This window comes from Coenobita brevimanus, chromosome 43 (genome assembly GCF_032717465.1).
Source record: "Coenobita brevimanus isolate Jiangsu-jjx chromosome 43, ASM3271746v2, whole genome shotgun sequence".
In the NCBI taxonomy this organism is placed as follows: domain Eukaryota; kingdom Metazoa; phylum Arthropoda; class Malacostraca; order Decapoda; family Coenobitidae; genus Coenobita; species Coenobita brevimanus.
In genome coordinates this window covers 33503158-33518348 of record NC_136996.1, presented here as the reverse complement: position 1 = coordinate 33518348, position 15191 = coordinate 33503158, and the positions used below count along the sequence as shown (strand labels likewise).

The window sequence follows — 15191 nt, the reverse complement described above, 5'->3', positions numbered from 1 at the left end:
CAAAGAAAATGGTTGAGGAGACGAAGGGGAAGACAGGAGGAAACAGCTCCTGTGAAAAGAGTGGAGAATTTGCAAGATAGTGAGAAAATGACAGGGTATAAGACCATAGTAGAAGAAATATTGGGAGGGTATGAGCTAGAGCAGATGGAAGGGGTGGAAGACGTATGTAAGATATTCACGGACGAGATAGGTGAAGCGTGTGAGGTGGTTTGTGGAGTGAGGAGGAGATGCAAGGGTGTGCAAGGGACAGCATGGTGGAATGATGAGGTGAAACGAGCTGTGGAAATTGTTTTGGAAGGAGGTAAAAAAGTTAGGCAGTGTGAAAGGGGAAATAGTAGGGGAGTGAAAGATAGGAATAATAGATTGTTGGTGGAGAAGAGAGAGAAATTGAGGAGATGGAAGGAGCACTTTGAGGATTTGTTGAATGGTTAGCGAGTAGAGGTAGGGAAGAAGATGAGAGAGAGAAGAGAGAGGTATATGTGAGCAGGAGAAGGGAGGTTAAGAGACTGGTGAAGGAGAGTAAGAAGAAAGTGGATGAAGAGTTTGGGAGGAATCTGAGTGTGAAATGGAGGGAGAGTAAGAAATTGTTTTGGAAGGAGGTAAAGAAAGTAAGGCAGTGTGAAAGGGGAAATAGTAGGGGAGTGAAAGATAGGAATAATAGATTGTTGGTGGAGAAGAGAGAGAAATTGAGGAGATGGAAGGAGCACTTTGAGGATTTGTTGAATGTAGCAAGTGATAGCAGTGCCAATAAAAGTGGTTGGGAAATGGTTGGGAGAAGAAGAGATGAGAGGAGGGAAGAAGAGATCAGTAGGGCGGAAGTAGAGGAAGCAATGAAGATCAAGATGGGAAAAGCCCCGGGAATTGATGGAGTGTGTGGTGAAATGCTGAGGTATGGGGGTGATATATATATTTCATTGCCAGACGCCATGTATCCCAAACGGGGTGGTCAAGGGCTTAGAGTTAATTGTTTTACAGGGAGGGGCACTAATCCTCCACCAACCCCACTTGACACGTAGGGATGCCAACAGCATTTGGTGTTCCCAGGCGGTCACCCATCCAAGTACTAACCAGACCCAACGTTGCTTAACTTCGCTGATCGGACGGGAAGCGGAGTACTCAACGTGGTATGGTCGTGTATATATATATATATAGCTCACATGAGCTAAGCGTAATATTGCCGCCTCTCCATCATAAATGCTGCCTTGTAGTAAGTCATTATCACTAGATTATGATGCTAGTCACGCAGAAGTGTTATGGAGAGGATGTACACCCGTAGCATAGTTTTCTGCCACTGAACTACAGTACATGAATCAAGCTCCAAGAGGAAAAGAAATCTCCTCCTGTATTCTTTAACCTGTGCTAAAATTGCAATCTTTCCATCTTGAGTGCTGTTATAACAACAGATTAATGCAAAAATATGATGCTAGTCACGAAGAAGTGCTAAGGAAAGGATGTAGAGCCATAGTATTGTCTTTTTCTATCATCAAGCTACGCAACGTAAGCTGCAGAAGAATGAATGGCCCATGTTAACGTGAAAAGAGTATACCGATACAATGACGTAAAAAAAAGTACACCGATACAGTTAAGTAAAAAAGAGTATACAGATACAGTCAAGTAAAAAAAGAGTATACAGATACAATTAAGTAAACTGTAGTATACCGAAACAGTTAAGTAAGAATACCACTCACCGACTCATTGGCTCTGTCCAATACCCGACAGTGCAGAGATGCCGTTTTTCCCAGCACTGTGGACACGTTACCGGAGTGTTGTATGTCCACCTGTTAAGGAAAGGAACATCTTTATCTCACGGAGAATATGGAAAAACAAAAAACAAAATCAAGGGTTAAGATTAATACTTATCGACTACCTAGGGAGGTGGTAGGTGGTGGCGACCATCATCCACTCACTTGAAGTAGTGCCGCCTACTTGTTCCTTCATCTTTATCATTCTCTTTCTGTGTCTGCTCTCCTCTCTTCTTATTTCTCCCATCTTTCCTGTCACATTTTATTACTCTTATTCAATGTAAAGCCACCTGAAAAGGTGGCTTTACATTGAGTGACAAGCCTAATAGTTTCCTGTAAGCCAGGGAACCATTTATAGCGCTGGGTGGTAACCATATAACGCAACCATACATATTCCCTATGTGTCAACAAGTGGGTTGGTGGAGGATCAGTGTCCCTCCTCGTAAAACAACTAGGCCTAACTCAAAGACAAACGGCCACCCCTTACGGGATTATGGTGTCTGGCTATTAATAGACAGACTACATGGGGTCATTAATTAATATATTTTTTCACAAAAATTAAGTTATATTTTTTCATATAGCAGTGGACTGACAGTGGGATACACAACAGTAGTGGGATGATATAGTAATGCATTGACAGTGGTGGGATGACTGGTGGGTTGACACAGTGGGACGACATACCTAAGAGTGGATTGATATAGCAGCATGACACAGAAGTAATGATTTGGCATGGTGGGATGACAGAGGTAGACTGACGTTGTGGGATGACATAGAAGTGGGTTGCGGTAGTGAGATATTAGAGTAGTAGTAGGCTGGCATAGTGGGATGACACAGAACTGGGTTATCACAGTGGAGTGATGTAGAAGTGGGTTGACTTAGTGGGATGAGGACACAGAAGTGGGATCACACAGAAGTGGGTTGACTTAGTGGGATGACACTGAAGTAGGTTGCCATAGTGGGATGAAACAGAAATGGGAGGACATAGTAGGATGCCACAGAAGTGGATTGGCATAGTGGGATGTCATAGAAGTGGGTTGACAAATGGCATGGCACGGTAGTAATGGGTTGGCATTGTGGGATAACATAGAAGTGGGTTGACACTGTAGTGGGATGATCAAATGACACAGTAGTTGGGTGACACAGTAGTAATGGGTTGTAACAATTGCACTAACCCTGGGTCCGTAGTAATGTGAATGGGTTGGCATAGAAGTAGTTGAAACAGAAGTGGTCGTTGACACAGTGGTAGTGGTGGTTGCCATCATTTCCTGTCCGATGTCAGTCACTGGTGTCACAGAGGTGGTCACAACTACGAATGAAAGAGAAAATATGAGAAAGTACATGAGAAGAATTTAATGAGAGAACATCTGACAAAAACACATGAGAGAATATGAAAGAAAATCTGTCTATCTATCTATTCCCAGACGACTTAATCCCGCAAGGGGTGGCCACAAACAAATCGCCTCCATGTCGCCCTGTCCCCTGTCAGTTCACTACCCTGCTCCCAGCTCACACACCCCCCCTCTCATATACCTCTCCACTCCATCCCTCCATCTTGTCCTTGGCTTCCCCCTCCACCTCACTCACATACACTCTCCTCATTAGTCCCTCACTCTCCATCCTCTCCACATGGCCAAACCACCTCAGTGTGTTTCTCCTAACGCTTCCTATCACGTCCACATCCACACCACAACGATCCTTCACTTCCTCATTTGTCAATCTGTCTCTCCATGTGTCTCCACCTGCTCGTGTCATATAACTGATTTTCACAGCTCTCACTCTTGACTTCTGTCCCTCCAACAAGGTCCAAGCTTCACTTCCATACATTAGAGTTTGTATGACAATACTGTCATGTGGTAACTTTTTCACTTTCATACTCACTTACCTGTTTCTTATCACTGCATTCAAGGAACCAGCAACCTTTCTTCCTTGTTGCACCCTTTCAAGCGCTTCACCATCTAAACTTCCATCCTCACTCATCACACTATCCAAGTACTTAAACGCACTCACATTTTCCATTTCCTCATCATCCAACATCAGTGTACATTCACTGACTTCACCTCTCCCGAAGACCATAACTTTACTCATCCCTACATTCACCTTTAGATTCCGTTTCTTACATGCTCTCCCACACTCATCCACCAAGCCTTGCAGCTCCCCTTCGTCTTCACTTAACAACACAGATAAAATAAGAGAAAAACATGAGAGAAAATACATGAGAGAAAATATAAGAGAAAGTATATGATAGAAAATTTATAAAGTTTAATAAATTCGTCTAGTAATTAAAAGAAGTTACAATGTTATAGTAATGCAGTGCTCAACCCCTTCATCTCGCTGTAACTGCAGATCCTCTTTTGACTCTCCGCAGTGTAGGGACCCGAGGCTAGGCTAACGTAGTCCAGATCATTTAAGGGTAAGAGGCCGCTTTTTTCCTCTCTCTCTCTCTCTCTCTCTCTCTCTCTCTCTCTCTCTCTCTCTCTCTCTCTCTCTTTCATGCGTCTGACTCTGGGCATAGGTTCAACAGCCCGTTCCCAATGGCCCAGCAGTCATACTGCACACCTCTGCATGCCATCACCTTTGCACTAACACCCACCGTCTTTACTGATTGCGTGCCAGGGCTGTCTTGTACAGGACTGGTGTCTTGGTATCAGCGGGGGTGTTTTTACGACATGTCTGTGGGTCTTACGGTAAATTGCTCAAGCCTGCCCTAAGGAAAAAAAAAAAATCTTAAACTATTCCTTGTCCCAGCCGGAAATCGAGCTTGCGCCCATTAGGATAGCAGAGCATCCCTCTACCGACACTGCCACCACCTCCCCCATCAATCCTCGGTAGCATTTTCCATGGCAGAAATATCTCCGGTCACCTCTTGGATTCAAACTATAGAGTGTAAATTACAGTCTTTTCCGATCCAAGAACTCTGTCATCAGACCACCGGTCATCTACCATGAATAAAATCGTATGTACGTTTGAATAATAATAGCCATCATCATCATCATCATCATCATCATCATCATCATCCGGACCTACTTTCCCACCCTAGGGCAGGGTGAGGAGTAGCTATGTCCAGACAGCCCAAATTTGCCCAATCCAAATGGGCCACGCTTCCATTCACTCACCATTCAAGCCCCTGGAATCCTGGCTCTATCGGATGCGCCAAAAACATTCACGGCGTTCTGTAGCTACACATAAACGTATGCGATTGAATCAATCCGGACGCTGCTACGTTAAAAAGGGGTGCCAAATCCCTGATCATGCACTTCTCACTACATTGATCCAGCCAGCTCGATCTCTTGTCAGTTCCCTAGCCTCACTGACTTCCAAACCTCTCTTCCTCACACATTCATCCACCATATCCGTCCACCTTCTCCTTGACCCACCTCGCCTCCTCCCTCCCTCAAAATTGCTCAGATATACCTTTTTCACCACTCTATTGTTATCCATTCTCTCCATATAACCATACAATCTCAGTACACTCTCTTCGATTCCGGTGTCCACCGACTTCCCCACTCCACATCTTTCACGAGTCACATTATTTCGTATCCTATCCACCCTCTGTACTCCACATACATTCCTCAGCAGTCCCATCTCCACTGCTCTTACTCTTGACTTTTCATTTTCATGCCACTCCATAGTTTCACATCCGTAAGTTAAAGTTGGCATTAACACTCCATCATGTAAGCCTCGTGCAGCTGCAACACTCAAGCCTCTGTTTCTTATCAAGGCTTTCATTGCACCAGCTACTTTTCTTGTCACTCTAAGTTCAACTTCTTTTACAAATATTCCTCTCTTTTCTGTCACTGTACCCAGGTATTTGAACTCTCTCACCAGTTCCAGTCTCTCTCCATTCACTGTAACATCGCACTGGGAGTCACCTTCTCTCTCTCAATAACCATCATTTTACTCTTTTCTACATTTACTCTCAAGGCACGACCCTCACAGATATCAGCAAAACTCTGCACTAGCCTACCAAGTTTTTGTCCGGTACTTGCATGCAGTACTGCATCATCAGCATTCAACAAATTTGAGATATTCCATCTATCACCATTCAATACCAACGCCATCTCTCTCTCTCTCTCCATTACTCGTGTATTTGCTTCTCTCATCACCCCATCTCTCTCTCTCTCTCTCTCTCTCTCTCTCTCTCTCTCTCTCTCTCTCTATATATATATATATATATATATATATATATATATATATATATATATATATATATATTGAACAACCATGGGGACATTACATAACCTTGTCGCACGCCCACGCCGATCGTGAACCATTCACTTAGATGCCCATTAACCCTTACACATGCCTCACTATCATCATAAAAATTTTTGACGGCACCTACCAGCTTACCATGTACACCGTTCATGCGCAAAACTTTCCACAATCCTTCTCTGTCCACTTTGTTGTATGCTTTTTCCAGGTCCATGAATGCCATAAACACCTTATGGTCCTTCTCACAAGCCTTCTCTGCTATCTGTCTCACTGTAAATATTTGATCCACACATCCTCTGCCATTCCTGAAGCCACCCTCTTCATCACTGACTAGGACTTCTGACATCTCTCTTACTTTCTCTGTAATAATTCTTCCATATACCTTCCCTTTTACACTCAATAAACTTATGCCAGGATATTTCTTGCACTCACTTCTCTCACCTATATTTTTGTACAGGGGTACAATCACAGCCTTTTTCCAATCTGCAGGCGTAATAACAATAATAATAATAATAATAATAATAATAATAATAATAATAATAATAATAATCTATCTATCTATTTACTGCCAGACGCCCCAACGGACGACCTTACTTTGTATTTGGCACAGACGCTCACGTTGGCTAGTCAGTGTAAATGACATTACATATGGACGTAGATAGGAGGTGGTGGAATGGGGGCATGAATCCTCCCACAACTGGGTCAAGAGAGGATACTCCATATATTTATCCCTACCGCCGTATAATTTAAGTAATATTAAAAAAAAATGCTAACTTGAGCCTTCATATATCCATAGAATGCATACCGTATGTACACTGGAAATGCAATTATTTCAGAGACATGAACAGTGAAAATGAAGAGAATATCAGCTGCACCAAAAACTGTAAACAGATATAATGTAACAAGCCATACATTTAAAACGAGCACCATTGTGCTGATGCAGCCGTTCCATATTTGCTGCCATACCCTTTTACTCTAGCTTAGTCTAAAACATTCATTCCTTTACCTTGACTGCCGAGTTGTAGCAATAGATTAACACTAGACTGCGATGCTAGTCAAAAGGAAGTGCAGTGAAAGGATGTAGAGCTGTATTATTGTCGTTTTCTGCAACTGAGTCACGTGAGAACCGTGCAAAAAAAAAACAACTAAAATCTGGGCAAAGTTAAAGTGAAAGGAGTATAGTAAACAACTGTCCTACTTTTCTTTGTACTATCGGGTTTGACATTTTTGCCTATCTTATTTTTATTTATTTATTTATTCATTTTATTTTATTTTATTAATTAATTATTATTTTTTTTTTTTGCCGGGCGGATCGGGTTCAACTCAGTTCCTTTAGTGATGGCCCTCTCTTCTCTCAACAGTTAAGTATTCTTTAGTCTCAGAAGTCATCTCCCACAGTAATGTGAATAAATCTATGCCAATGACCTTACCCTATCATCGTTATTATCATTATCATTATCATCATCATCAATAACAACAGTAACATCATCATCATCATCATCATCAGGGGCACCGTCATCATCAGTCATCATCAGTAGTTCCGTTGACCCTACTCTAGCTGCTGAGAACTATGTAATCACCCACCGAGTGCCAACGACGTGATAAGGTTGAATACTGAGGTGAGGGCCAGGCGTGCCATCGGTCTGTCTGAAGGAGAGAGAAAGAGAGAATGAGAGATTAATACAACACGTCAATAGCATTGCATAACGCCGCTCTGGAAAGTCACCAGGTGGTATCTAATGTTTTATGGGGACGGCTCAGTCTGACTGCGGGCGTGGGTGAGGCAGAGGCAGTAGGCAAATGAATAAACGATGCAGGTTTGACAGCTGATAACGCTGACTGAGCCGTCCCCGCATCACACAAGTAATCGCCCGGCGGCGTGGAAGAGGAGCGTTGTATAATGCGCCATTCTGTATGTACTTATATCTGTACCTTCATGTCAGTGTCAGTAAGTGTTCAATTTTGATGTTGACCTGTATATCATACCTGTCTATCTTTTTACCTGTCGGTCTTCCTGTCTATCTATCTATCTGTCTTTCTATCGACTTATTTTAGGACTGGATGATGATGATGATGATGATGATAATGTTACAGTTGCTGCTGCTGATGCTGCTGCTGATGATGATGATGATGATGATAATGTTACAGTTGCTGCTGCTGCTGCTGCTGCTGCTGCTGCTGCTGCTGATGATGATGATGATGATGTTACAGCTGCTGCTGCTGCTGCTGCTGATGATGATGATGATGATGATGATAATGTTACAGTTACTGCTGCTGCTGCTGCTGCTGCTGCTGATGATGATGATGATGATGATGTACTTTTCCATCTCATTGGATTCACATGCTCTTTTCTATCAAAGTGATGTGCTTTGTACCTCTCCGTCTCATGTTAATGCGAGTAATGTGAGCAACAGAATGATGATGATGATAGTGATGATAACGCTTCTGGTGCTGCTGCTGCTGCTGCTGCTGCTGATGATGATGATGATGACATGCACTGTTTTCTTTTAGGATTCACGTTCTTTTTGATGTTAACGAAATGTGCTCTGTACCACTCCATCCCATGTTAATGTGGGATGCAGAATTATGATGATGGCGGTGATTATGATAATGGCAGAAGTGCATTCAGATCACACGATAAGACACAGGTTATTAACTGTTTAATTCTATCAATTAAAATCTGCTGCTTGAAAACGCATTTACTATTACTAATCCTAATACTACCGGTAATACTACTACTACTACTACTACTAGGCTACTACTACTACTATTAATAATAATAATAATAATAATAATAATAATAATAATAATATTATTATTATTATTATTATTATTATTATTATTATTATTACTGTCATTATTATTACTGTTGTTGTTGTTAAGGATCATTAATTATAATAATGATATTATTATATTAATTATTATTTTTATTTTTATTTTATTATTATTAATTATTATTATTATTATTATTATTATTATTAGTTACGCCTCCTCTTGCTCCTGCTCCTTCTCCTGCTTCTCCTCCTCCTTCTCTTACTACTACTACTACCAGCACTACCACCATTACGGTATAGGCCTAATTTTCATTGTTGCGGGGGAGACGGTAGATAATACATTCATTTACCCCACCAGTGATGTTGGATACCTTCCCGTGGTGGCACTGACATTGCCGGAGGGTGAAGCTGCTTGGTTATGCAAGCGTCCTTTAACTCCCTCCCTGTCCCCCGAAAGGAGGATGGTTGGCTGCTGGAGAAGTCTTTTAACGTGCGATTAATTCGACCGTTACAAACGACAGCTGAGAGACTGACGGTGCTATCATGCTGGGGTGGCCAACAGGACGCATGTCCTTTAAAAAAGTGAACCTGTTTACTGAGAGAGCAAAGCAGTTTTTTTCCACTTGGAACTTCTCCACACCAGGAGAGAGTAAGTCAGGCAGAAAATATTAAGTCTTTATTATGAACACATTCAGTGTAAATATAATTCTTCCGTCTCTTGCGTCTTCCTTTTCCTTTCTTCCTGCCACCTGACTGTAGGCTTTTGCTGCTGCAGTTGGTTTTGTTTCATCTGACAAAACTTGGCCACCCCCAAAGTTTGAGGACTAAGTCATGGTTACATTAAATTTGTTGAGACTTAGGTATAAGGGAGGAATATGAGTCCTTAGCTATTAGTAAAATCAGCCCTCCAATCTAACAACGTTTGGCCATCAATTCAACTGAAAGGATTAGGGATACTTGTGAGGCTAGTGTAAGAGCACTATAGCTAACGTTACATACGGTGCTAGTGTGCATCCCCTTAAACTCCTACACTTGTACAAATCATCATCATTATCATCATCATCATCATCATCTCCCATCAAAAGATGGAACGAGGTAAAGTCCATAAAGCAAATACGTTTCTGATGCGATGTATGTATGTTTGGTTGAAGCGTAATACATTGTCACTTCCCTGTGTCGTAGTACCGTACATTGTAATGTTAATACTTAACTCTTAATCAAATAATTACAGTTTCAATTATTTGATAATATACATTGTACTTCCATTGTAAAATGTCTTAATTCACTAGCATTCTATATCTTAAGCCAGATTAAAGGGTAAGGGTAGGTGGTCTAAAACTCAGGGGGTACTTGTTGGAAAAAAACAAAACAATGAGAACCCCTGCTCTAACGCCTTGCCGAGATGTATAGACGAGCTTCTGAACGTGGGAGGACTGATTTTTTTACATGTTGCTTTTCTAACTGAAAGCATGGTGTGTGTGTGTGTGTGTGTGTGTGTGTGTGTGTGTGTGTGTGTGTGTGTGTGTGTGTGTGTGTGTGTGTGTGTGTGTGTGTGTGTGTGTGTGTGTGTGTGTATGTATGTATGTATGTATGTATGTATGTATGTATGTATGTATGTATGTATGTATGTGTGTGTGTGTGTGTGTGTGTGTGTGTGTGTGTGTGTGTGTGTGTGTGTGTGTGTGTGTGTGTGTGTGTGTGTGTGTGTGTGTGTGTGTGTGTGTGTGTGTGTGTGTGTGTGTGTGTGTGTGCGCGCGCGCGCCTAAATCAGGGTTGCCAAGTCGCACCCAGCTCTACCCGCGGAAACCCAACTGAAAACCAGCCCAAAAGTAGCCCAACACCAATAATTATTTTAAAAACCCTTTTATTATGCGAAATTAGTGTTTTATATAAATAATTCATGATCATCATCATTGTGTTCTTTGTTGTGTACATTACGTCACATGTGAAATTTGCTAACATCATTTTGTTTGATGTGAAATCATTACAACACATGTCTTTGCATATAATTATGCTCTGACATGAAGAGTGTTTTCAACTGTTTCATGCTGCAGTCTGTTTCTTAATTTACTTTTCACTAAATTATATTGAAAGAAAACCCTCTCTACTGCGGCATTGCTTGCTGGCAACGATAGCAGGCATAAGACAAAACTGTCTAATTCTTGGAAGTCCCTCTCTCCGCACGAATCTGTATGGTTATATAGTTATCCAGAACTGCTCTGGATCTCTCGTGGTCTGCACCCACTGGTCCCTATGGGAGTATTAGAAGGTCTCTCTCCGCTGTATGTTTAAACAACTCTCTCTCTCTCTCTCTCTCTCAGTATTTTGTCGTGATGTGGTTTAACTCCAAACTAGCCCAAAAAACCGCGACAGTTTTCAAACCAGCCCAAAAAACCGCAACCCGCGACCGGTAAAATTTGCCCGCGGAAGAGCTTCAAAACCAGCCCAATTTGGCGGGATAACCGCGACCTTGGCAACCCTGGCCTAAATCCAGTTTGTAGAAACTATACACTTACGAGAAACATGTGAGTGGGAATGCGAAAGAAAAGTATGAATAGGCAGTGTCAGAAAAGGAAAGAGAGCACGAAGGAGAGAACCGGAAAGAGAGAATATAGGAAGGAGAGTACTAGAAATGCAAAGGGTGTACAAAGAAGTAACAAAAAAGGCGAAGGGTGTACAAAGGAGTAACAGAAAATGCAAAGGATGCACAAAGGAGTAACAAAAAATGCGAAGGGTGTACAAAGGAGTAACAAAAAATGCAAAGGGTGTACAAAGGAGTACAAGAGAAAGGAAACAGCAACAGACTGCTTGTCCTTTTCGAGACTACTTGTTATAGGGAAGGTTTTAACTAACAAGAATATTCTGTGACAAATGCAAGGACAGAATTGCGGGGAAGAGATCAGGAAGGAGAGAAACAAAAAGAGTAACATGAACAAGAGAATAGGAAAGAAAACAGAAATGGTAGAACAGTAAATGAGAGTGGAAATGGGGGAACAGAAGAGAGAGAACAGGAAAGGCAGAATAGGAAAGGGAATAGACAAGGGAGAACAAGTGAGGGATTTTAATTAACTGAGAGTGTGACATACGAGTCTGGGCGTACCAATATGAAATTCAGACAACAGTTCGTTCATTTTAACTAAGTAGAGAGTTTTGTCCCTTTGTAGTTTATTTTACGAAGCTTAGTAGAAGATAAAGAAAACACTATGGCTCAACATCCTCTCCACTGCACTTTTTCGTGACTGGTATCATATTCTAGCAGCAATTTCTTGTTCCAGCTCAAAGCTCAAGACGGAGAGATTGTGATTTTTACGCCTGGTTACAGTGAGCAGAGTATAGATAATAATGGGGAAAAAAAGAGTAATGAAGAAACACTCTTTGAATAAGTAAATGCAATGACCATGGTTATTGAAACACTGGAAAGGAAAAATGATGAAAGAGAAGGAATATAAGAGAGGAGGTAAAGGAGAAAGAGAAATAAATGAAATAAAATGTAGCATGAATTGGAAAAAAGTAAAAGTTGCAAAATCTAGACTACACAGCACATATCTACGGTGATCTGTCACTATATCATTTATTCTCATCTCTCTCCCTCTCTCTCTCTCTCTCTCTCTCTCTCTCTCTCTCTCTCTCTCTCTCTCTCTCTCTCAAGTTTCGGGCACATTTTCCTCTTTCTCTCATTCTTTGCCCTCTTTCCATGCGTTTCTCTCTTCGTATTTCCTCACTTGATCTTCCCTCATTTCTTCTCTTATTCTTTCCTCATTTCCTTTTCTTATCTGTATATTTTCTGCTTTCCTTTTTTTCTTTCCCTTTCGTTTTTTCCTTTCATAAACTTTCCTGTATTCTCTCCATTCTTATCATTTTCTTTCCTGCCACCCTCCCTCCCTTTCTCCCCCACCTTATTTTTCCTTCCTTTTCTCCTCTCCACCTCTTCCCTCTCTCTCTCTCTCTCTCTCTCTCTCTCTCTCTCTCTCTCTGTATTTCTGTCTGTCTGTCCATCCATCTACTTACCTACCTATCCATCTATGTATTTATCTTATTATCCAAAGCCAGACACCCTGATCCCAGAGAGTGTGACCACAAACAAATCGCCATGTTATCCAGTCCTCGACCACCGTGCACCCTGCCTCCAACTCACACCCGCCTCACTCATATAATATCTCCACCCCAACCCTTCATTTCATCCTGGGTTTCCCCCTTACCCTCCCCCCTCCACCTCACTCACTCACACTCTTCTAGTCAGTCTCTCATTCTCCATTCTCTCTACACGACCAAACCATCTCAAAGTTTTTCTCGTAGCACTTTCCAGGACGCTCTGTGACTCTTCTTGTTAACTCTGCATCATCTTATTCAGCTTAGGAGAGACTTTTTTGAACTGCAGGGATTATAACAGTAGACTAGACTCTTCTATTCAGCTAAAAATGAGTCCTACATCTTGGGAGTTAACACCGTCATCATTAACCCTTTCATGCCCGGCAAACTCTAGCGCGATATACACAAGACGATTCTTTTTAGTTTAAGAGTGTCATAGGAGCCTTAGAGTTACCACGGTCACCATTAACCCCTTTATGACAGGCAGAACTCTAGTATTCTGTTCTAATAACACAAATTATTCTGCTGAGAGTGAGTCACAGGAGCCTGATGTGGTTATATTTTCTGGTTCATCTAATCTGGCAGTCTATTCAGCTTTTGTTTGCCTTTCTCAGTTTACATTTCATCTTTTGATTTTTACTTTTTCTTTTTTCCCCCCCTCTCTCTCTCTCTCTCTCCTCTAGTTGGCTGCATCTTATTTTTTTCTTACCAGTCATTCTCTCTCTCTCTCTCTCTCTCTCTCTCTCTCATTTGGCCAGTAACTCTAAACCACCTCCTCTTCAAACTCTTCTTTGCTCTTTTCCAGTTTGCTTTCACGTCGTGTTTACGTTCTTCAACATTTAAACACACCAACCTAAGAGTGTAATTTTAACTGTAATCACGCTACAACTATAGCTGCCTTACTTTCATCTGACGAAACTGGACCACTCCCACTACATGAATACAAAATCGTGGTTACATGAAATTCAATGAACCTTAGTTATCGGGTAGGAATGAGTCTCCTTGGTTACTGGTCAAATCATTCCTCCAGTCTGACTATGCCTGGCCATCAACTGAGCAGAAAACTGGCTAAGGATCTTTGCCAAGTGAAAATAAACGGACCATAGACGATTATATATCCAGCTTAGGGGAGACTCTTCTAACCTCTTATTTACTGTATTCATTTCACTCTAACTTCGTCTAAAATTGCCGTCTCTCCATCTTGAATGTTGAGTTTATAGCAACAAATTAACACTAGAATATTATTATGAAAGTCACGAAGAGGTGTTATGGAAAAGATGATGAGATGCAACACTGTATTTCTCTGCAGTTATGCAATGTGAAGTAAACTGCAGAAAGACGAAAATGTGGGCCAAGTTAATGTGAAAGAAGTATAGATGACTCTCCAAAACTTTTATAAAATCATTTGAAAATAGCATGAATAAAATGAAAATAATAATCGTACTGAAAAGGTTGATGTGTCTGATGATTATTTTCAACACACAGAGAGCCAAGCAGTCACAGGATCAAGTCAGTTGCAGGCCATCCTCTTCATTTGAAACCAATATTTTGTTTATATCTTTCATATTGTTTTGTATTACCTTTTGTGTCTGTTTCCTTCAGTCAGTGGATATCCAACGCAGTTAATGAGTCAAGTTGTTTCATTTCAGGCCAGGCTCTTCTTCAGCAACTAACATTTTTTCCATTTATCTCATATTGGCTCTCTGTTTTGTTAATATTTTTTCTCTTCTGTCTCGTATCTCAGTTTTCTTCAGCATAAAGATATCCTAGTCAATCATATCGTCAAGTATTTTAATTTCAAACCACGCTCTTCTGCAGCCAATATTCTCCTGTCTCTTTCATACTGGCTTTCTGTTTTGTTTCTTTTCGTGCCCCCGTTTTCTTCATGCATCATCATCATCGTCATTATCACCATCATCATCATCATCTGCATCCTTTTCCATCCTTGCGAAACTGAAAGAGAGAGAGAGAGAGAGAGAGAGAGAGAGAGAGAGAGAGAGAGAGAAATTTGCACAACTGAATGGGCCACACTCATTCATTCACCATTCAAGTCCCCGGAATCCTCTCTCCACCTCACAGGCATACAATTCATACCTCCTTCAGTTTTCAGTTTCTGGTATTTTTTTTTTTTACTCCCCATTTACTTTTTTAAAAGAAACTAATATTCTCACTTTTTTTTTTTTTTTTTCAGATAAGACACCTGTATTCTGTCGAAGTCTCTCCTTGTGATTTTCCGTTCTTTATTTCGGTTGTGTTTTACCCTCTGGCCATCTGTTTACTCTTTCTTGGTTTATTTTTTTTACCTTCCATTTATATTTTCAAAAGAAACTAATGAAGTATTCTCTTATGTTCTCTCCTGTTAGAAAAGATTAGTATT

At 41.1% G+C, this 15191-nt stretch overlaps 1 protein-coding gene and 1 pseudogene across 1 annotated transcript in view; both read right to left on the bottom strand.

The window, feature by feature from the left end:
• LOC145397887 (uncharacterized) overlaps window positions 1-15191 on the bottom strand; it is a 37782-nt gene that overhangs the window by 15417 nt on the left and 7174 nt on the right. Inside the window, exons 2-3 of the mRNA XM_080270921.1 lie at window positions 2915-3048; window positions 1689-1778 (exon numbers count right to left, since the gene is read on the bottom strand). Of these exons, the coding sequence (XP_080127047.1) occupies window positions 1689-1778; window positions 2915-3048 (224 nt within the window). The remainder of the gene's footprint in view (window positions 1-1688; window positions 1779-2914; window positions 3049-15191) is intronic.
• LOC145397932 (5S ribosomal RNA) lies at window positions 1020-1138 on the bottom strand (annotated as a pseudogene).